This window comes from Salvelinus fontinalis, chromosome 9 (genome assembly GCF_029448725.1).
Source record: "Salvelinus fontinalis isolate EN_2023a chromosome 9, ASM2944872v1, whole genome shotgun sequence".
Classification (NCBI taxonomy): domain Eukaryota; kingdom Metazoa; phylum Chordata; class Actinopteri; order Salmoniformes; family Salmonidae; genus Salvelinus; species Salvelinus fontinalis.
Genome location: NC_074673.1, coordinates 61,407,304 through 61,429,952, shown reverse-complemented (window position 1 = coordinate 61,429,952; position 22,649 = coordinate 61,407,304). Strand labels below are relative to the sequence as shown.

Here is a 22,649-nt window from a genome sequence, read left to right as displayed (position 1 = left end):
AAATGATTTGATATTGAGATTAAAATGGCTACATTGGGCCTTTAAAATGCAGGCAATATCTTTTCAAGTAAAACAAATCTGGGAGAGAACCACAAGACCCCCTGCCAAAATTGCACCCACCCCACACACTGTCAATAGGCAACTTTATATGCACACATGCCCAACAGGGACAGGGCACTAGGTTCATATTAACTAAATATAGGATCTTTGTTCATCAAATATAGTTGATGCTTTGCTTTTCAAGCAGTCTAATGGTGGTGCCTTCCCCGGCCTTGGCTAGGCCTGTGTTGACAGCAGTATGCAGTTAGACCTGTCTGTACAGGGACCTGCTCTATGGGGCTGCTAGGCTAGGGTGCTTATCCCTAAGCTCCAAACTGCCTGGGGAGGGAGGTGGGTGATACAACACCAAACCAGGGAAAGTAACTGCAGGCCAGGGGGGAAAGGCTGATGGATGAGCCTATGTTTCTCTGTAGTTGGCTACTGTTGTGACGTGCTCACGTGATTGAAGCAATCTTGAAGCGTGGAATCCGATTGGTCAGACCAGCGTTGGATAGACCTAAGCACTTCCTGTTTTAGTTTCTGCCTATAGGAGGGGAGTAAAAAGATGGAGTCATGGTCAGATTTGTCGAAGGGAGGGTGGGGGAGAGCCTTGCATGCATCGCAGAAGTTAGAGTAGCAATGGTCGTGTGTGTTACTCGCTCGTGGACGGCAATCGATATGCTGGTAGAATTTAGGTAGCCTTGTTCTCAGATTAGCTTTGTTAAAATCCCCCAGCTACAATAAATGCAGCCTCAGGATATATGGTTTCCAGTTTGCATAAAGTCCAGTGAAGTTCCTTGATGGCCGTCTTGGTATCCGCTTGCGGGAAATATATATACGGCTCTGACGATAACCGAGGAGAGTTCTCTTGGGAGATAATATGTCAGCATTTGATTGTGAGGAATTCTAGGTCAGGTGAACAAAAGGACTTGAGTTCTTGTATTTTGTTACAATTACACAATGAGTCGTTAATCATGAAACATACACCCCCGCCCTTCTTCTTCCCTGAGAGATGTGTATTCCTGTCGGCGCGACGCACAAAGAATCCCGGTGGCTTTACCGACCCCCGGCAGCATATCCCGAGAGAGCCATGTTTCCGTGAAACAGAATATGTTACAGTCCCGGATGTCTCTCTGGAAAGCAACACTAGCCTTAATTTCGTCTACCTTGTTATCTAGAGACTGGACATTAGCGAGTAATATACTCGGAAGCGGTGGGTGGTGTGCACGCCTCCAAAATCTGACCAGAAGGCCGCGCCGTCTACCTCTCCTGTTGCGACGTAGTTTTGGGTCAACCTCTGGAAACAGTTCGAATGCCTAGGGTGGTTCGAACAAAGAATCCGCTTCGGGAAAGCAGTATTCCTGGTCGTCGTGCTGGTAAGTTGACGTCGCTCTGATATCCAATAGTTCTTCCCGGCTGTATGTAATAACACTTACGATTTTCTGGGCTAACAATGTCAGAAATAATACATAAAAAACAAAATACTGTAGAGTTTCCTAGGGACTAGAAATGAGGGAACCCTCTCTGTCGGCATCATCTTGTCATCTGTGTTAATAGATCCTAACACCACTCCACCAGGGCCCTCACCTCCTCCCTGTAGGCTGTCTCGTCGTTGTTAGTAATCACTGAGCACTGTTGGGTCATCAGCAAACTTGATTATTGTGTTGGAGACATGCGTGGCCACGCAGTCATGGGTGAACAGGGAGTACAGGAGGGCACACACTGTTGTGGGTTCCCGGTGTTGAGGATCGGCGTGGCGGAGGTGTTGTTTCCTACCTTCACCACCTGGGGTCGGCCCGTCAGGAAGTCCAGGACCTAGTTTGCACAGGGCAGGGATCAGACCCAGGGTTCCGAGCTTAGTGATGAGTTTGAAGGGCACTATGGTGTTGAAGGCTGAGCTATAGTCGATGAACAGCATTTTTAAAAAGGTATTCCCCTTGTCCAGATGGAATAGAGCAGTGTGCAGGCGATTGCGTCATCCGTGGATCTGTTGTGGTGGTATGGGGTGGGTCTAGGGTGTCGGATAAGGTGGAGGTGATATTAAGTAGCCTCTCAAAGCACTTCATGATGACAGAAGTGAGTGCTACAGGGTGATAGTCAGTTACCTTTGGTTTCTTAGGTACAGGAACAATGGTGGCCATCTTGAAGCAAGTGGGGACAACAGACTGGGATAAGGAGAGATTGAATATGTCCAGAAAACACTCCAGCCAGCTGGTCTGCACATGCTCTGAGGATGCTGCTAGGGATGCCGTCTGGGCTGGCAGACTTGCTAGTTTAAAAAAAATGTTTATAAAGATCCCCATTAGCTGCTGCCAAGGGGTCCAAACACATTAAGGCACATCACACAGAAAATAAAACAGTGCATCATATGACATTATTACACCACTACATATCTACATTACAAAATGTATAATACCACCATACAACAATAGTACAATGTACGTATGTGTAGAGTGTGTTTGCTAGCGTGTGTGTTCTTATGCGTGTGTGTTCCTGTGTGTGTCTCTTCACAGTCCGTTTTGTTCCATATGATTCTACTGCTTGCATCAGTTACTTAATGTGGAATAGAGTTCCATGTAGTCATGGCTCTGTGTGGTACGGTATGTTTCCCGAGTCTGTTCTGGACTTGGGGACTGTGAAGAGCCCTTTTGGCATGTCTTGTGGGGTATGCATGGGTGTCTGAGCTTGGTGCTAGTCTTTTGAAAAGACAGCTCAGTGGTTTCAACATGTAAATACCTCTCACAAAGACAAGTAGTGATGCAGTCAGTCTCTCCTCCACTTTGAGCCAGGAGAGATTGACATGCATATTATCAATGTTAGCTATCCATGTACATTTAAGGGCCAGCCGTGCTGCCCTCTTCCGGGCCAACGCTGTCCCTCTTTACCTCCGTCCCTCTTTGTGGGACCACACTTAAATGTCTTACTCACCTAGGCCATGGACAACAAGAGCTCACAGTCCTCGTGACTGGCGGTGGTCCTCGTTGGCAGCTCTTGTGTTTTCCTCGAAGCGGGCAAAGAAGGTGTTTAGCTTGTCCGGGAGCAAGGCGTTGGTGTCCGCGACGTGGCTGGCTTTTTCTTTATAATCCATGATTGTAATCTCCTCTCTCTGTTTGGGCTGTTGTGTTTGTCATAGTGGTCATCTACTCATCCATGTCAATAATAAAAAAGAGGAGGTGGAGAAATAGTGAGGTCGACGATGGACCTGTATGGCTCAGTTGGTAGAGCATGGTGCCAGCAACACCAGGACTTTGGGTTTGATTTTCGGGATCACTCATACCTAAACATGACTGTAAGTCGATTTGGATAAAAGCGTCTGCTAAATGGCATACATTATTACTTGCACTTTGACTTCAGACACCATTGAGTGCTACTGGTGACATGAAGGATAGTGGTGTCAAATGTGAGGGCCACAAAGAACTCTTGAGTGGTGTTGTTGGATGTTGATTTGGAGATTAGTTGCAGATATATTTGTATGGCTAACCAAGGACAAAGGAATTTTTATTGCATTATCGTATTGTTGGACAGTATAAATGCTCTAGTTACTCTAGTTACTCTGCATTACTTGCCGTTTGGGGTTTTAGGCTGGGTTTCTGTACAGTACTTCGCGACATCGGCTGATGTAAAAAGGGCTTTATAGATACATTTGATTGATTGAAATAAATTTGATCACATTTCGCTTTCGTGACTTGGTATGAAATGTGACATTAGTCCCCTTTCATCGCACAGTATTGTACTCAAATATTGTGCATGATTGACTTGGCTGGTATTTTGACTGGAAATCACTGTCATGGTCATGAAGTATGGAAACCCCCCTGGGTGTGTCCCAAATGGCACCCTATTCCCTATGGGCCCTGGTCAAAAGTAGGGAATACGGTGCCATTTGGGATACAACCACGGTCATGGTCCGGAATTGTGGAAACCCCCCTGACACTTCTCTACCCCCCCCCCAGGGGGTGGCAGTTGTACATGTTCTACAATCATTAACTGACTCAGTCTCGGGCTCAGGTGCACTCCATTCTTCTCCTGATACAGAGAGGATAAACAGGGGACAGGGGAGAGTGTGTGAGAGAGTTAGAAGGAAAGGAAGCAGGGTTGTGTTCATTACGGCATGCAACGGAAAACATTTGCAACTGAAGACGAAATTGTTTCTTATTGGACCAATCCAGGTTGTCCATGGGCACTCAGGCAAGAGGGAGGACTCTGCCAAGGGTACTGGGTTAAGCTGCTTGCCAGAACATAATCAACCAACACAAGACCTGTTTGTGCCCTGTTTTGAAAGCAGCAGCTTCATACAGGAGGATCTCGCAATAAAGTATTGTTGACCTCACACACAGGTTGAAGTGCCCATAAAGTGATAACCCTTCAAGAGAGGAAGAGATACTCTGAATGTTCGGCTATGAAAAGCCAACTGACATTTACTCCTGAGGTGCTGACCTGTTGCACCCTCGACAACCACTGTGATTATTATTATTTGACCCTGCTGGTCATCTATGAACATTTGAACATCTTGGCCATGTTCTGTTATAATCTCTACCCGGCACAGCCAGAAGAGCACTGGCCACCCCTCATAGCCTGGTTCCTCTCGAGGTTTCTTCCTAGGTTCTGGCCTTTTTAGGGAGTTTTTCCTAGCCACCGTGCTTCTACACCTGCATTGCTTGCTGTTTGGGGTTTTAGGCTGGGTTTCTGTACAGCACTGTGTGACATCAGCTGATGTAAGAAGGGCTTTATAAATACATTTGATTGAAAAGCACATCAACACTAGAGTTGCTAGGGAAGAGATTTGGAAATATACTGTACAGACATAGCTGGCACTTCAAATAGCTGTGGAGGCATAATAGGCCTGATGAATTGTTCTCTTCCCTCCATTGTATCTGATGTTGGGTAAGCCATTGTGCACAGCTGGATAGGGCTTAAGTATATCAACAAACAACCAATTGACTGGGCTTTGGCTTGGATTAACTCCCTGTGCCCTAGCGTTTGGCCTCAGTAACTCACAGTTAAAGTTGTGGATGATTTGTTTTGGGCTGCATTTCCATATTTATCCGGCATCCATTTGTAACTTTCCTAGAAAAATAACAATAGCTTAATATGTCCTATTTTTGCTTATAGGGATTCAATTAAACATCGTTTTTAAAAAAAGAACCTAGTTTGTAAATGAAAAGCTAGTCAATGTCAAGTGTGCTCCCTCTCCGGCCTCTAAGTCACCAGGCTTCTCGTTACGGTGCACACCTGTCACCATCGTTACGCGCACCTGCGCGTCTTCACTCGCCTGGACTCCATCACCTCCTTGATTACCTTCCCTATATATGTCACTTCCTTAAGTTCCTTCCTCAGGTGTTACTGTTTCTGTTCCAGTGTCATGTCTGTGCGTTGTTCGTGGTTCTTGTTTTGTATTAAGTTGCATTTATTTATTAAAACTCTCCCTCCCTGAACTTGCTTCCTGACTCTCAGCGCACATCATGAATCCATATCCTCAACTAATCTAATCTCTCTCCCTCCATCCCTCCCCATCTATCCCCCTTCCTCCTCCCCCCTCCCTCTAGATCCGGTTGGAGATGGAAAAGTACCTCCCCCAGACCACATGCAGTCCCCTCCATCCTTCATCCATGGCTCACACAGACAAGAAGAACCGCGGAGAGAGCCCCTCATTTGTGGACAAGTACCTCTCAGAGGAGAAGCCCAACACAGCTCCCTACAGCATCAACATCAACCTCATCCTCCCCAAAACCACCCACCTCTGCACCGGCCTGAACCGGCCCAACAAGCCCCAGCAGCACCACCAGACCCATCTCCTCCAGCACATCAAGACAGAGCCTGGGTTGGACGTCCCAGTGCCGTGCTCCATCCAGACCCTGCCTGACTTCATGTCTGTCTTCAGCATTCCCCAGACTTTCAACACTATGTTTATCAAACCCGATATGGCCGCCAGCGGACACCCAGTTTCAGATGCACATACTGAGCTGCATATTGGCCCCCAACAACCGCAGGTCTACCAGATGCCCATACCCATCAGCGGAGCTGACCTCACAATGACACTCTCCCGCAGCAGCCAATCAGGGACCAGCGGAGCCGGCAACGGTAGAACCATGCTCAACCTGAACAGCGTCTCCTTGACAACGTTAGGCCACGGCGGTGGTGACTCGTCGTTTGCAATGCCGGAGCATTTCTACCACCCCCACGCCAAGGCGTCACCCCAGTCACAGACCCACAGCCTACCTCCCTCACCCCCCAACTCGCAGCCGGGTAGTCCTGAGAACCAGGCTGAGCTGCTGACCCCTCCGCCGCCCTTCCAGGCCTCTAGCAGACTGGGGTTAAAGGTCACCCAGATGTCCCACCACTCCATGCTTATGGCCCACGGACAAGGGGTGCTGACAGGACCCAGGTACAATCGACGGAACAACCCTGAGCTCGAGAAGAGACGGATCCACTTCTGTGACTTCCCTGGTGAGCCTCCTGATCCTGGATGGATAGATGAATGAATGGATAGATTAATGAATGAATACATTTAATTAATTAATTAATGCATGAATTAATGAATGCACCCAAAGTGACATTTAGGCCATTGATATAGATACTTTGCAGGCTAATGTGCTAAAGGCTAAAACGTGTTTGTTCAAAGATACAGGAGATGCGTTTCATGATGCTGTTTGTTTGCTTACCGAGAGGCCAAAGTTGAGTACTTCTCCATGGTCAGTACAGTGATACTAACATCCATTGTCTCTCCTTGTAGGCTGCGCCAAGGTTTACACAAAGAGCTCTCACTTGAAAGCACACCAAAGGACACACACAGGTAAGAAAGAGTAACGTCCTCTGTACAATTACACAAATAGAAATGTGCAGTTATGACTATAACTACTCTTCTCTGAAGATGGGAAACGAGGTACAACACAGCTATGGAAAGTTTAGGCACTAGCGCCCTCTACTGAAGGACATTAGAATCAAGCCTGACAAGGCCAATGACCTTCCTCAGGTGATAAACTCGAGGCACAGATTCATTCCTTCAATTCAGTATCACTCTTCACCGAGCCCAGAACTTGGCAGTGCAGGACCAAACAGGTGTTGTACCTTGTTTCCCTCCTTCAGTTGGTTAACTCGGTACAACACAGCTATGTGGATATGAAATCCCGCTCCATGCCGACTCCAGTGGACATAAAATGAAATGGCCCATGGCAGACTACACAGAGTTCCAACCCACAGGAAAACTTGTGATACCTAGGTATTGCACAATCTGCATGCTACCTAATGACGTCTCCTGCCTAAGCACACTGTGGGCTACACTGGGGGAAGTCACATCCAAGCAATAAAAAATCTGTCACATAATTAAAGCCGTTAGATGCAGTTTATCATAGCACACTGCGCTTTATTACGGGCGTCAATTTTAGTACTCAACACTGCATTCTCTACCAGAAAGTTGGTTGGCCCTCTTTGATGTCACGTAGGTTGATGCTATGTTTTAATTTATAAAGCCCTTTTACAAAAAATAACCTAAAATATTGACTAAACTTTCGATATATGAGTTGCCACACCCAGTCTCAGGGATGGTTAACTCTGGAATATCCTTTAGTCTCTACTGAGTTAAGCTTCGACTGACGCACAGGTGCCTTAATAGACTCTTAAAATAAAATTCCACCCAAAAATGATCTTTTGCTCTTTTTTTCATCAGTCCATTGTTGACATTGTCCCCAAAATATTTTCCTTGTCAGCAATTGAGTTTAAGATATGTAACTTTCAAAACACAGAAATCATCCCCCATATGATGCAAAACGCAGAATCATATGTGGATGATTTCAGTATTTTGAAATTCCACACCCTGAGAACAGGTGTGGACTAAAAGGGGAATGATCTCCTCAAACCAAGGTTGTTTGAGTCAACGACAAGCCCTCCCAACTCACCGTAACCAGCGTGGGCTGAATAAGGTACACAGAGGGAAACGCATAAAGGAGGGTCTGAGGCCACTGGTGCGTGAGAGCTTCCACTCCCAACGGAGCCAGCAATGCGTGTTTTCTTGCGATGTGCATTTCCCATATATGTTTGACCCAAGATAAACCATTTAAAGGCAATGCTACCAAATACTAATTGAGTGTATTTAAACTTCTGACCCACTGGGAATGTGATGAAAGAAATAAAAGCTTAAATAAATCATTCTCTCTACTATTATTCTGACATTTCACATTGTGAAAATAAAGTGGTGATCCAGGGATTTTTTTACTAGGATTAAATGTCAGGAATTGTGAAAAACTGAGTTTAAATGTATTTGGCTAAGGTGTATGTAAACCTCAGACTTCAACTGTATATACACTTGGGTCAAACGTTTGGGGTAGACTTCCACAAGCTTCCCACAATAAGTTGGTGAATTTCTTCCCATTCCTCCTGATAGATCTGGTGTAACTGAATCAGGTGTGTAGGCCTCCTTGCTCGCACACTTTTTCAGTTCTGCCCACAAATTTTCTATAGGATTGAGGTCAGGGCTTTGTGATGGCCACTCCAGTACCTTTGTTGTCCTTAAGCCATTTTGCCACAACTTTGGAAGTATGCTTGGGGTCATTGTTCATTTGGAAGACCCATTTGCAACCAAGCTGTAACTTCCTGACTGATGTCTTGAGATGTTGCTTCAATATATCCACATAATTTTCGTGCCTCATGATGCCATCTATTTTGTGATGTGCACCAGTCCCTCCTGCAACAAAGCACCCCACAACATGATGCTGACACCCCCGTGCTTCATGGTTTGGATGATGTTCTTTGGCTTGCAAGCCTTCCCCTTTTTTCCTTGTTTGGCCATAACCATTATGGCCAAACAGTTCTATTTTTGTTTCATCAGACCAGAGGGCATTTCTCCAAAAAGTACGATCTTTGTCCCCATGTGCAGTTGCAAACCGTAGTCTGGCTTTTTTATGGCGGTTTTGGAGCAGTGGCTTCTTCCTTGCTGAGCGGCCTTTCAGGTTTTGTCGATATAGGAATTGTTTTACTGTGGATAAATATACTTTTGTACCTGTTTCCTCCAGCATCTTCACAAGATCCTTTGCTGTTGTTCTGGGATTGATTTGCACTTTTCGCACCAAAGTACGTTCATCTCTAGGAGACCGAACGCGTCTCCTTTCTGAGCGGTATGATGGCCACGTGGTCCCATGGTGTTTATACTTGCATACTATTGTTTGCACAGATGAACGTGGTACCTTTTGCCATGATCTCAAGCAAAGAGGCACTGAGTTTGAAGGTAGGCCTTGAAATACATCCACAGGTACACCTCCAATTGACTCAAATTACATCAATTAGCCAAACAGAAGTTTCTAAAGCCATGACATCATCTTCTGGAATTTTCCAAGCTATTTAAAGGCACAGTCAACTTAATGTATGACCCACTGGATTTAGATACAGTGAAATCTGTCTGTAAACAATTGTTGGAAAAATTATTTGTGTCATGCACAAAGTAGATGTCCTAACCGACTTGCCAAAACTATAGTTTGTTAAAAACTTCTTAACATCCGGTGAAATTGCAGAGCGCGAAATTCAAACGACAGTATTATAAATATTTAACCTCAACCTCTTGTTAATCCAGCCGCTGTGTCAGATTTCAAAAAGGCTTTATGGCGAAAGCAAACCATACGATTATCTGAGGACAGCGCCCCGCATACAAACACATGAAAAACATATTTCAACCAGACAGGTGCGACACGAAAGTCAGAAATAGCGATATAAAAAATGCCTTACCTTTGATGATCTTCTTCTGTTGGCACTCCAAAAGGTCCCAGTTACCGGCTACCCGGTACATTTCCCAGTCCGCATGATCAAAACAATCTTGAAGCCTGGATTACGATTGGTCAGACTATAGCACGGGTACTTCCTGTTTGAGTTTCTTCCTATAGAACGGGAGGAACAAAATGGAGTCGTGATCTGATTTGCCGATGGGAGGGTGGGGGAGGGCCTTGTAGGCATATTGAAAGGGGGAGTAGCAGTGGTCGAGTGTTTTACAAGAGTGAGTACTACAGTCAATGTGTTGATAAAGCTTTGTTAGTGTTTTCCTCAAATTTGCTTTGTTAAAATCCCCCAGCTACAAAAAATGCAGCCTCGGGATATGTGGTTTCCCGTTTGCATAAAGTCCAGTGTAGTTCTTTGAGGGCTGCCATGGTACTGGCTTGATGGGGAATATACACGGCTGTGACTATAACCAAAAGTAATTATCTTGGGAGGTAATACGTTCAGCATTTGATTATGAGAAATTCTAGGTCGGGTGAACAAAATGACTTGACTTTCTGTATGTTATCACAATCACACCATAAGTAGTTAATCGTGAAACATACAGCACCGCCCTTCTTCTTCCCGGAGAGGTCTTTATTCCTGTCTGCGAGATGTACTGTGAACCCAGCTGGCTGTATGGACGGGGACAGTATATCCCTAGAGAGCCATGATTCCGTGAAAGCCATGGCTGCCTAATGTATTTTACAGTCCCTGATGTCTCCCTGGAAGGAGACCCTTGCCCAGAGACTGAATATTAGCCAGTAATATACTCGGAAGCGATTTGTCGGACTAGTCCACTCCGAATACCTCTTCTCCACTGGCAGAGCGGCGTCTTGGAGCAGCCTCTGGGTTAAGTTTCAATTGCCCTGGGGGGTACGAACAAAGAATCAAACTCGGGAAAGTCGTATTCCTGGTTGTAAAGCTGGTGAGTTACCGCCACTCTGATATCCAATAGTTTCCAGCTGTATGTAATAACACAAAAATCATTCTGGGCTAATAATGTAAGAAATAACACACAAAAAGACTAAATACTGCAAAGTTGCTCAGGAGCTAGAAGCAGAGCTGCCATGTCTGTCGGCACCATCTTGGCAGTAAAACAGTGCCTGTGCCAAGCAGACAGGCGCTGCTCTTGTGGAACAGGACAAGCAGGGGCAGACTTTGGAGTGGACCCGGAAGCCAGGGAAGCCTGCGAGACTGCATAGACTACAGGGCCAAGCCGAACAAACAGGCAGAGGTGCGAAGCAAGGAGGATCGTGCTCTGATCCAGTTGCGGCAACTTCGTTAAATGAACGCCTTGGCTGATGGCACCCCCACTTCGTCCTCTTGTTCAGGAAACGGGGGTGGGGGGGGGCGAACCCAAACTGACACTCGAACGGCAACACTCCAGTGTACGCGTTTGGCAGTGTGTTGTGAGCATACTCCGCCCAGATGAGGATCTTGCTCCAGTTGCTGGCCTAGGTGGAGACGAAACAGCGGAGAAATGTCTACAGCTCCTGGTTGGCCGGCTCCGTTTGCCCACTTAACCGCCAAAGGCTCCCAGTAGCCTACATCATAGTTGCTTTCCACTGGCGAGAACCGCTTGGAGAGTAAGGCACATGGGTGCAGTTTCTTGTCCTCCTCGTTCCGCTGTGAAAGGACCGCCCCAGCTCCCATGTCAGAGGCGTCCACCTTTACCACAAAGGGGCGTGTAGGATCAGGATGAACGAGGATGGGTCCAGAGGTGAAATGTCCCTTGAGCACCATGAATGCCCTGTCAGCCTCGGGAGTCCAGCAAAAATGGGTCTGGGACTTGTGGGTTATGACCGTGAGAGGTGCTGTCACCGCACCAATGTTGCATATAAATCGCCTGTAAAAATTGGCAAACCCTAGGAGTCGTTACACCTGCTTGAGTGAGGTGGGACGGGACCAGTCAGCGATTACCTCAACCTTTACGGGGTCCATTCTGATGCCTGCAGTAGAGATAATTTGACCCAGGAAGGAAACTTGGGATACATGACACTCACACTTCTCTATCTTGGTGTATAGTTGACTCTGCGGACATGCAGTATGTATGCCAGAAGGGTTTTGGAATTAATCAGGATGTCGTCGAAGTAAACAAAGATGAACCGATTCAACATATCCCTAAGAGTGTCATTGCTTGAAAGACTGCCGATATTTCGAAAGGCATGACTAAATACTCACAGTGACCACAAGGGGTGTTAAAGGCAGTTTTCCACTCTTCTCCCTCCCTGATTCTCACCAGATTGTAATTGTTACGGAGGTCTAGTTTGATGAAGAATTGGGCCCCTTGGGTCAACTCCAAGGCGACGGACATCAGGGGTTGGGGGTAACAATTCTTGATTTTAATCCGGTTCAGCCCTCTGTAATTGATGCAAGGACGCAGGCCTCCATCCTTCTTACCCACGAATAAGAAACCTGCACTAGCTGGGGATGTAGAGGGGTGAATGAAACCTGCCTCCAGTGACTCACAGATGTAATTGTCCATTGCTGCTTCAGGGGTCGAGAGGGAGTACAAATGCGGTGGGAGTACAGAGGGAGTACAAATAGAGGTGTGGAGCCGGGTAGGAGTTCTATGGCACAGTCGAGGGAAGGAATGCAGGAGGACACGGCAAGGCTCTTGGTTGGGGTCTTAGACATTTAGTCTGGCAGTCCTTACTCCAGTCTAGTAGGTGTCTCGTGGACCAGGAGAATAGTGGGGTTTGTAGCGCTAGCCAGGGGTACCCTAGAATAAGGGGGTTCTCGAGAGCAGTGATCAAAAGAAAACTAAGAGTCTCTAAGTGGTTCACCCCAGCCTGCAGTAGAATGGGCTTGGTCTGATATTCCCACCTGACCGGAGCCAATGGGCTGTCCATCAACTGCCAGTCGATACTTCACACAGGGGTTTTGTAATTCTCTGGCGAAGTCCTGATCAAATGAATATATCTGTGGCCCCGGAGTCCACGAAGGCTTGAATATGGTGCTGACAGTTGTCCCAGTGGAGGATTGCGGGCAGCGACAGATGGTTGACTGGGTAGCCGGGAGGTAACTGCACAGCTCGTCAGGGTCTCCCCTTGACCTGGCGAGCCCTGGCATTTCCCGTCAGCTCTGGGCATGTAGCACGGAGATGGCCGAGACCTCCGCAGTAGAAGCAGCAGCCTTCGCATGTGCCTGTCACGCACCTGTGGGCTCAGACGTGTGCGTCCCAGCTGCATGGGCTCCTCAATGCTGGGTTCATAGGGCTTGGGGTCCTCAGGAAACCGGATACTGGGGTGGTGTCAAAAAGGCGCTGTCTCACGTGTTCTCATAGCCGGTTGTCGATCCTGATTGCAAGCGTATTAGGGACAAGGTCTTCTCCCAGTTCCCGAGAGGCCAGTTCATCCTTGATGGAATTAGACAAACCCTGGTGACCTGGGCCTCCGTATTCCACCCACTCTCAGCGGCGAGGGTGCGGAACTCAATGGCGAAGTAAGCCACTGGTCTGGCCCCTTGGCGGATGTTGAACAGTTGACTGGCCACTTCTCGTCCACTGACAGGGTGGTCGAAGACTTGTCGTAGCTCGGCAATGAAGGCTAATATGGAGCTGCTGGATGGTGGCCGCTGTTCCCACACTGACACTCCCCAAGCCAGGGCCTTGCCCGAGAGTAGAGAGATGATTTAGGCGATCATGGCCCGATCGATGTGGAACGAGGAGGACTGTAGCTCGAACACCAGAGAATACTAAATGAGAAACCCCTTGCATCCTCCCGGGTGGCCGTCATACCACTCGGGGGCTGGGATCTTGGGTTCCCGGTACAGGTTCCCTGGAGGAACTACGGCGACGCCTGTAGCACTGGGCGACTTGGACATTGGCTCCTAGAGCCTAGAGCCTAGAGGGGTTTGACACATGGGAGAGTTATTCTTGCTGCTGCCCCATCAGTGCTCCTTGGTGGGTTACAACATTATTGATCTGGTCTCTCCTGGGTCCATGTTTAGGCAGAAGCTTGCTGTGATGTGATAAGGTTGGACCCAGGTGCAGAGAAGAGACCAAATGAGGAATCAGATGTTAAGGAAAAACATAATACTTGACTGAGAAACGGTAGCCGCAGGATCACAGTACACTTGAAAAAACAACAAACACTAAGTCTCAAAAACTCACGAACGCACACAGTAAACAATTCAAGCGTCTGCAAATGACAACAGATAACACACCTCTTTTAACAGGTAAATCATAATGTGTAAATTGGACACAGCTAAGTGTCGTTAATGTCTCTAGGACAGTCTCTGCCGCACTCTGGTGACAGGTGGAACCATGACAGGTGTAAGCCAATTTAAGTAAAAATCTCGTAAATCAACTAATTCAGATGTGGGGCGGTAAATCCCTGCAACAGATAAATGTGTATTTTAGCTTATAGCCACATCTATAACCAAAAGCTAAATTTGGGGGATAGTGATATTTAGAGAACATGAAGCCACAAGAGTTGATTTCACATACAGTCAAAAGTTCAGACACATCTACACATTCAAGGGTTTTTCTTTATTTTTTACTATGTTCTACATTGTACACAAAGGACCCCAGGAAGACTTGCAGGAGAGAGGAGAATAATGTGCCTATTTGAAAGCTTGACAAAAAATGGAGCTCACGACATGTTTTATTTTTGAAAAGTATGCTAGAAAAGTTTGGAGACCCCAGGTTTATGGGCTTCACAGAGTTGGTATTGTTTGCTGTCTTTTAGTAAAACCATGTAGATGCCTCATAAAACAGGCATGTGTTCGTGCATGCGTGCATACTTAATTTGAGCCAGTTTGCTACAGCAGGAAAACAATTCTGCAGCAATAGGAAATGTGGATTATATTGAATGGACATCTTTGTAGGGGTTGATACATTTTTCGTAAGGGATAATCAAGTCTGAAATTACAAACTTCAGAAGCCTTTTTATACATACTACAACTTTTCAATGTCCTGCATTGCAACAGGGCCATCAAATTAAGATTCTACATCTGTATGTGTGTGTGGCCATGTTAGACTGATAACAACTCAACTGTTGCACAACTGCCACCTGACCAAATAGTTCAAGTGTATTATCTGTCAATCGGTTAATGCTGTCAGTTGAACAGCTGCCATATCCAGGCCTCAGCACCATTCACATCACAGGAGAGACGTTTAAACGTAAAACAATGTTTTTTTATCAAAATGCGTTTTTTGTCAGAAATGCCTTCTCGAACATGTCAACTTTCATGTGCCCAAATAATAAACTTGTATGCCATCTGTAAATACGAATACAATTATTAAAATACGAGCCTTGTTGGTTAAGCCACAGAAAAAGTTAGCAACCTTCCCACTAAACATGATTGGCTGAGATGAGTGGGCTGGACATGTCGAGAGAGGAGTTTGGATTGGTCTGCCATATTGAAGGCTTCGGTCTATTTGAGCTTGTCAGTCTGTGTTGGTAATCCTGTCGAGCGCGGCTTTTTAAAACATGTATTGTGTGGTGGAGCTGTATAAGTGTTGCTTTCCACTTTCTGGAGGATCACGTTTTGAAATCAGTGGAATTAGAGTATGATAGCTAAAGAGATGGAGAAAACAACTGTCTCCGGATTACATCTTCAAACTAAGGGCAACAGTGGTATGGCATTTCTGACAGGGAGACACGTCCATCATGCATGATGATGGATACAGGTAAGATAGTCTAGCGTTAGCTAGTTACATTTTCAGATATAACAAGTTTTTGATTTTGACAGAAAGTGGTTTTATTTCAAGCTAAAGTGTACTGTTAGCTAGCTAGTTAACGTTAGCTGGCTGGCTCCCTAGCTGATGTTATTATTTGTTTCCCAGAGCCGTTTGCTTTTCTAGTTAGAGCCTAATGGTAGCTAGCTGACATGGTTGGTTAGCTCCCAGCACTGTGGCATTGTTGGCACTTTGTTCATTGTTGTTTGACTAGCTAACGTTGGCTGGTTCAATCTTAAACTTTGTTTACCTAGCTAGGTTCATTGTTTACCTAGCTAGCTAGCTACATGTCTTAAGCTGAAGTGTATTGTTAACTAGCTAACTAACATTAGTTACGTTACATGACGTGTGTGATCTTAAACATTGTTTACCTAGCTAGGTTCATTGTTTACCCAGGTAGTTAGCTATATGTCTTAAGCTAAAGTGTACTGTAGTGCAGCTGCATAAGTGTTGCTCTCCACTTTCTGGAGAATCAAGTTTTGAAATCAGTGGAATTAGAGTATGATAGCTAAGAGATGGAGAAAACAGTTAGATATACACGTTTCTAATTTTGACAAAGTGGTTTCATTTCAAGCTAATGTGTACTGTTAACTAGCTAGCTAACGTTAGCTGGCTGGCTTCCTAGCGGACGTTATTATTAGTCTCCCCGAGCGGTTTGCTTTTCTAATGTTAAGCACTGTTGGCACTTTGTTCATTGTTGTTTAACTAGCTAACGTTAGCTGGCTGGCTCGTTAGCTAATGTTACGTGACGCGTGTACCACCAATGACTATGGCCGGTGTCAGTAAATGTCTGCAAAAAAGCGTAATGAAATTGTTGCCAGCAGAGCTGGATAGGCTGTTTTCATGTTATCCAGAGGTAAACAAATCATCAGTCAGAGCGTCAAGTGTGTGTTCTGAACGCGCCGAGAGCGAAACAAGATGGGTGAGGCTAAAGTTTAAGAGGGTGTGAACAATGCTGAATGGGTGTAGACAAAGAAGAACTCTTCACTAGATACCAAAACATTCAAAGGCGATTTTCTCAGGAAAAAGGAAAGGAGGAGGAGCATGCCCCTATTGTCGGAGCTACAGTGGAGAGGGTCAAAAGCTTCAAGTTCCTCTGCATGCACATGAGAGGACCTGAGATGGTCCAATCACACCACCAGGTTGGCAAAGAAGGCGCAACAGTGCCTCTTCAACCTCCGGTGACTGAAGAAATCCGGCATGGGTCCTCGGATCCTCAAGAAGTTCTACAGCTACACAATCAAGAGCATCTTGACCGGCTGTATCACCATCTGGTACTGCAACTGTACCACCATCTACCAAACAGTATCGGAGCATCGGGTCTAATACCAATAGGCTCAGAGACCGCTTCTGCCACCAGGATATCAGACTGCTGAACAGCTAACCCTTGCTGTCTCCCTGCACAGACCTGTACCTTAGACTATTTGCACCTAATAGATTATTTGCAAAGGCTACCCGCACATCCAACCTTTACACACAAACACATAAACACACACGCACACACATGCACTCAGAACTCTGAAACACAGTGTAAATACAGTCTATTACTATGCATAGCACCTCTCTTATTACTTTCTATTTTCTTATTTGACTCTATTATTATTATTGACTAATCTGCTGCATTGTTGAGGGAGAACACATACTGTATGCATTTGGCTGAAGCTTTTATACCTGCTGTAAACGGTGTATGCAATCAATACAATTTGATTTGATTTGTTTGTCTGATGGTATGTTTACCACACTCTGTTGACGACATCACTGTGAACACAGTATTGAGCAATGAAAAATAGTCTACAACTCTCATCTCTTTCTCAAAATAACTGTATGTCCTGCTGTATCTCCATGTCACATTACAAACTGTCACACATCCCTGTCTAACAGCCACACAGGTCTCACCAATTGTAACATACCCATACTGACAGGCATTTTACAGACAATGTATTTACATCTCTCTCTGTGTGTTTCAGGGGAGAAACCATACTCTTGCAGCTGGGAGGGCTGTGACTGGCGTTTCGCCCGCTCTGACGAGCTGACACGACACTATCGTAAACACACGGGAGCCAAGCCCTTCAAGTGTGTAGCCTGCAGGCAATCTTTCTCCCGGTCCGATCACCTTTCCCTACACATGAAGCGCCACCAGAACTAAACACACACACACACACACACACACACACACACACACACACACACACACACACACACACACACACACACACGCTACGACCACCTGAAGCGTCACCGGAGCAGAGGGACACATTACCACCATCCTGAAGCCCCAGAATGCATTGCACTGCATGAGGGCCAATACAAAGATCAAAATGTCTGCTCCTGTAATGGCAACATCATCATATGGACTTTCAAAGAAACAGGACACCTTCCTCCAATTGCTCCATGTAATAATGGATGCACATTGTATGCCTGTCTGTCTGTATATACAGTTTGAAGTCGGACGTTTACGTACACTTAGGTCGTTTTTCAACCACTCCACAAATTTCGTGTTAACAAACTATAGTTTTGGCAAGTCAGTTAGGACATCTACTTTGTGTAATTTTTCCAACAGTTGTTTACAGACAGATTATTTCACTTATAATTCACTGTATCACAAATCCAGTGGGTCAGAAGTTTACATACACTAAGTTGACTGTGCCTTTCAAACAGCTTGGAAAATTCCAGAAAATCATGTCATGGCTTTAGAAGCTTCATTTGAGTCCATTGGAGGTGTACCCGTGGATGTATTTCAAGGCCTACCTTCAAACTCAGTGCCTCTTTGCTTGACATCATGGGAAAATCAAAGTAATCAGCCAAGACCTCAGGAAAAAAATTGTAGACCACAAGTCTGGTTCATCCTTGGGAGCAATTTCCAAATGCCTGAAGGCACCACAAATCAAATCAAGTCAAATGTTATTTGTCACATACACATGGTTAGCAGATGTTAATGCAAGTGTAGCGAAATGCTTGTGTTTCTAGTTCCGATAATGCAGTAATAACCAACGAGTAATCTAACCTAACAGTTCCACAACTACTACCTTATACACACAAGTGTAAAGGATGAAGAATATGTACATAAAGATATATGAATGAGTGATGGTACAGAACGGCATAGGCAAGATGCAGTAGATGGTATAGAGTACAGTATATACAAATGAGATGAGTAATGTAGGGTATGTAAACATTATATTAAGTGACATTGTTTAAAGTGGCTAGTGATACATTTTTTACATACATTTTTCTATTATTAAAGTGGCTGGAGTTGAGTCAGTATGTTGGCAGTAGCAACACAATGCTAGTGATGGCTGTTTAACAGTCTGATGGCCTTGAGATAGAAGCTGTTTTTCAGTCTCTCTGTCCCTGCTTTGATGCACCTGTACTGACCTTGACTTCTGGATGATAGCGGGGTGAACAGGCAGTGGTTGTTGTCCTTGTCCTCGGGTGGTTGTTGTCCTTGATGATCTTTATCAATCAATCAATCAAGTTTATTTTATATAGCCCTTCGTACATCAGCTAATATCTCGAAGTGCTGTACAGAAACCCAGCCTAAACCCCCAAACAGCAAGCAATGCAGGTGTAGAAGCACGGTGGCTAGGAAAAACTCCCTAGAAAGGCAGAAGGGGTGGCCTCTTCTGGCTGTGCCGGGTGGAGATTATAACAGAACATGGCCAAGACGTTCAAAATGTTCATAAATGACAAGCATGGTCAAATAATAATCAGGAATAAATGTCAGTTGGCTTTTCATAGCCGATAATTAAGAGTTGAAAGCAGCAGGTCTGGGACAGGTAAGGGTTCCATAACCGCATGCAGAACAGTTGAAACTGTTTATGGCCATCCTGTGACATCGGGTGGTGTAGGTGTCCTGGAGGGCAGGTAGTTTGCCGCCGGTGATGCGTTGTGCAGACCTCATTACCCTCTGGAGAGCTTTACGGTTGTGGGCGGAGCAGTTGCCGTACCAGGCGGTGATACAGCCCGACAGGATGCTCTCGTTTGTGCATCTGTAAAAGTTTGAGTGCTTTTGGTGACAAGCCGAATTTCTTCAGTCTCCTGAGGTTGAAGAGGCGCTGCTGCGCCTTCTTCACCACGCTGTCTGTGTGGGTGGACCAATTCAGTTTATCCGTAATGTGTACGCCGAGGAACTTAAAACTTACTACCCTATCCACTGCTGTCCCGTCAAAGTGGATAGGGGGGTGCTCCCTCTGCTGTTTTCTGAAGTCTACGATCATCTCCTTTGTTTTGTTGACGTTGAGTGTGAGGTTATTTTCATGACACCACACTCCGAGGGCGGAGTGTGGTTAGAATAGCAATGATCTAGGGTTTTACCAGCCCTGGTAGCACAATCGATATGTTCATAGAATTTAGGGAGTCTTGTTTTCAGATTAGCCTTGTTAAAATCCCCAGCTACAATGAATGCAGCCTCAGGATAGGTGGTTTCCAGTTTATATAGAGTCAAATAAAGTTCGTTCAGGGCCATCGATGTGTCTGCTTGGGGGGGAATATATGCAGCTGTGATTTATAATCGAAGAGAATTCTCTTGGTAGATAATGCGGTCGACATTTGATTGTGAGGAATTCTAAGTCAGGTGAACAACGTCAACAGTGTAGAGGCGTCTCCGGCCAATAAAATAAAAGATTAAGATGGGTAAAAGAACACAGACACTGGACAGAGGAACTCTGACTAGAAGGCCAGCATCTCGGAGTTGCCTCTTCGCTATTGAAGTTGAGACTGGTGTTGTCCACTTGCTCAGTTGTGCACCGGGGCCTCCACTCCTATTTCTATATTGTTTAGAGTCTGTCTGTGCTGTTCTGTGAAGCGAGTAGTACACAAGGACTGGTCTGATGAGTCCAAATTTGAGTTTTTTGGTTCCAACCGCTGTGTCTTAGTGAGCCACAGAGTAGGTGTACGAATGATCTCCGCATGTGTAGTTCCCACCGTGAAGCATGGAGGAGGAGGTGTGATGGTGGGATGGGATGGCGTGTCTCTGCAGAATTCTGTGGTAGCCATGCTGGTGACACTCTCACTGATTTATTTAGAATTCAAGTCACACTTAACCAGCATGGCTACCACAGAATTCTGCAGAGACACGCCATCCCATCTGGTTTGCGTTTAGTCGGACCATAATATGTTTTTCAACAGGACAATTACCCAAAACACACCTTCAGGCTGTGTAAGGGCTATTTGACCAAGAAGGAGAGTGATGGTGCTGCATCAGATGACTTGGCCTCCACAATCAATACAATCTTTCGGGAAGTAATGTTTATATTTAGAAACAGTAATGTTGTAATGTTTATTATTTCATATCTGCAACCATGGAGACAAACCTCTTTGTCAGAGGATAGCGATAACATTACATTATCCTACATATATTTACAGTTTTATCTTCTATAGTTTGTTCAACAGTTTTACATTATTATTTGGATTATTATGGTTTAATGTTAATTAGTCTTGCACTGGAACCTCACTATTTATGTATAAATGAAGAGTTTCATTCCAAAATGCTACATATAAACATTTTCAGAAATGTTGGTATATTAGCTTTCATAGTTTACAGAAATGATGAAAGAGATTTGTGTGTTTCTTCACTATCTAATCATGGCATGGGGTTGTTCAATGACAGACATCTATAAAATATATTACTTGATAATAATAATTATAATCATGTTTTTTGGCTAAATGCAATATATGTGCCCCACTCTCAGCGAAATAAGTAGTACTGCTAGGTTTTACATAGTCAAGCGTAACAAATGACAGCATTTTTAAAAATAAAGAACTGTACTAATTATACATTATAAAAAGTAGCAAATACGGTAATATGAGATCTCTATGTAAAACATTTACATTTGACATTTTAGTCATTTCAGCAGACGCTATTAACCATGGCAATTTACAGTAAGTGCATTAATCTTAAGATGGCTAGGTGAGACAACCACATATCACAGTCAAATGCTGTATAGAGGAAATGAACATTCCATTCCAGCTAAACAATGGATGTATAGTGTTTTGCAAACATCTATGAATAAAAAATCTGTGAACATTAATATTATACACAAACATGAAGGTACCCATATGCAATCATGATGAAGCAATTTCTGATGAAAAAACACAGATGTGAAAAATTGGTCGATGTCGTGTTTTTGAAATAAACTCTTAATTTATTGAGTTGAACCGAATCATATTGGCATTCTATAGCCATATATATATATTTTTTTACCTTAATACATTTTGAAATTAGAATCGTCCCGTACGGACTTTGATATTTACAAATCTGTTTTTATATTATGTATTGTAGCCTGCTGAGAGTTTATCTTTTTCTAGTGTGTGTGCCAATATGATTCGTTCAGGTTACCACGTTCAAAGATATTGGCAGCAGGGTATGAGACGATGCCCAACTACTCCATGGATGTCACTTTTATCACACTATTGGTCACAATAATTATTCATTAACGTAATGATGTTGGATGGACACATTTTTGTGCGTGTTTTTTTATAAACATTATGGTATATATAGTACAATGTATACATATCGGTCAAAGCAGAGTACATTTAGGGATGGGTTCCCAGGAAACCACCCCTTTATGCTATGAATTGTTTTCACCTGCAAGTGACGATTGGCTGACCTTTGAAAGAGGGCTGGTAACTGTTTACCCTAAGTTGCCCTTATACCTATGTAACTACTTAGTAATAACTGAACTAAAGGGCTTAGGTCATATCCAAATGGTTTTATACTGTGTGTCTGTCATTCTGTCTTTATGAAGGGAATATGTCTGTCTCCTCCGTATGACCTTATCAATGTTTATACCATAAAATTCTTCCAGCCAGTACCGTAGGCTACCTATCCCTGACCTTCCCACTTAGGACTGAGTTTCTGTACCTATGTTGAAACATGAAGGTGAAACATGAAAGTTAAAAGCATCAATAGGCCTCCCGAGTGGCGCAGCGGTCTAAGGCACTGCATCGCAGTGCTTGAGGTGTCACTAAAGACCCGGGTTTGATCCCAGGCTGTGCCGCAGCCGGCCACGACCGGGAGACCCATGATGCAGCGCACAATTGGCACAGCGTCGTCCGGGTTAGGGGAGGGTTTGGCCGGCCGGGATGTCCCATCGCGCTCTAGCAACTCCTTGTGGTGGGACGAGGGCATGCACGCTAACTTCGGTCGTCAGTGACTGCAATGGAACTGCAATGGAATTGAATGATCAAGGAT

The 22,649-nt window shown here is 44.9% G+C and overlaps 1 protein-coding gene across 1 annotated transcript in view; it reads left to right on the top strand.

Moving 5' to 3' along the window:
• LOC129862913 (Krueppel-like factor 5) overlaps window positions 1–21,630 on the top strand; it is a 37,240-nt gene extending 15,610 nt beyond the window's left edge. The window contains exons 2-4 of the mRNA XM_055935015.1: window positions 5,583–6,483; window positions 6,770–6,829; window positions 17,428–21,630. Coding sequence (XP_055790990.1) covers window positions 5,583–6,483; window positions 6,770–6,829; window positions 17,428–17,606 — 1,140 coding nt within the window. The 3' untranslated portion in view covers window positions 17,607–21,630. The remainder of the gene's footprint in view (window positions 1–5,582; window positions 6,484–6,769; window positions 6,830–17,427) is intronic.
• The last annotated feature ends 1,019 nt before the right edge of the window (window positions 21,631–22,649 follow it).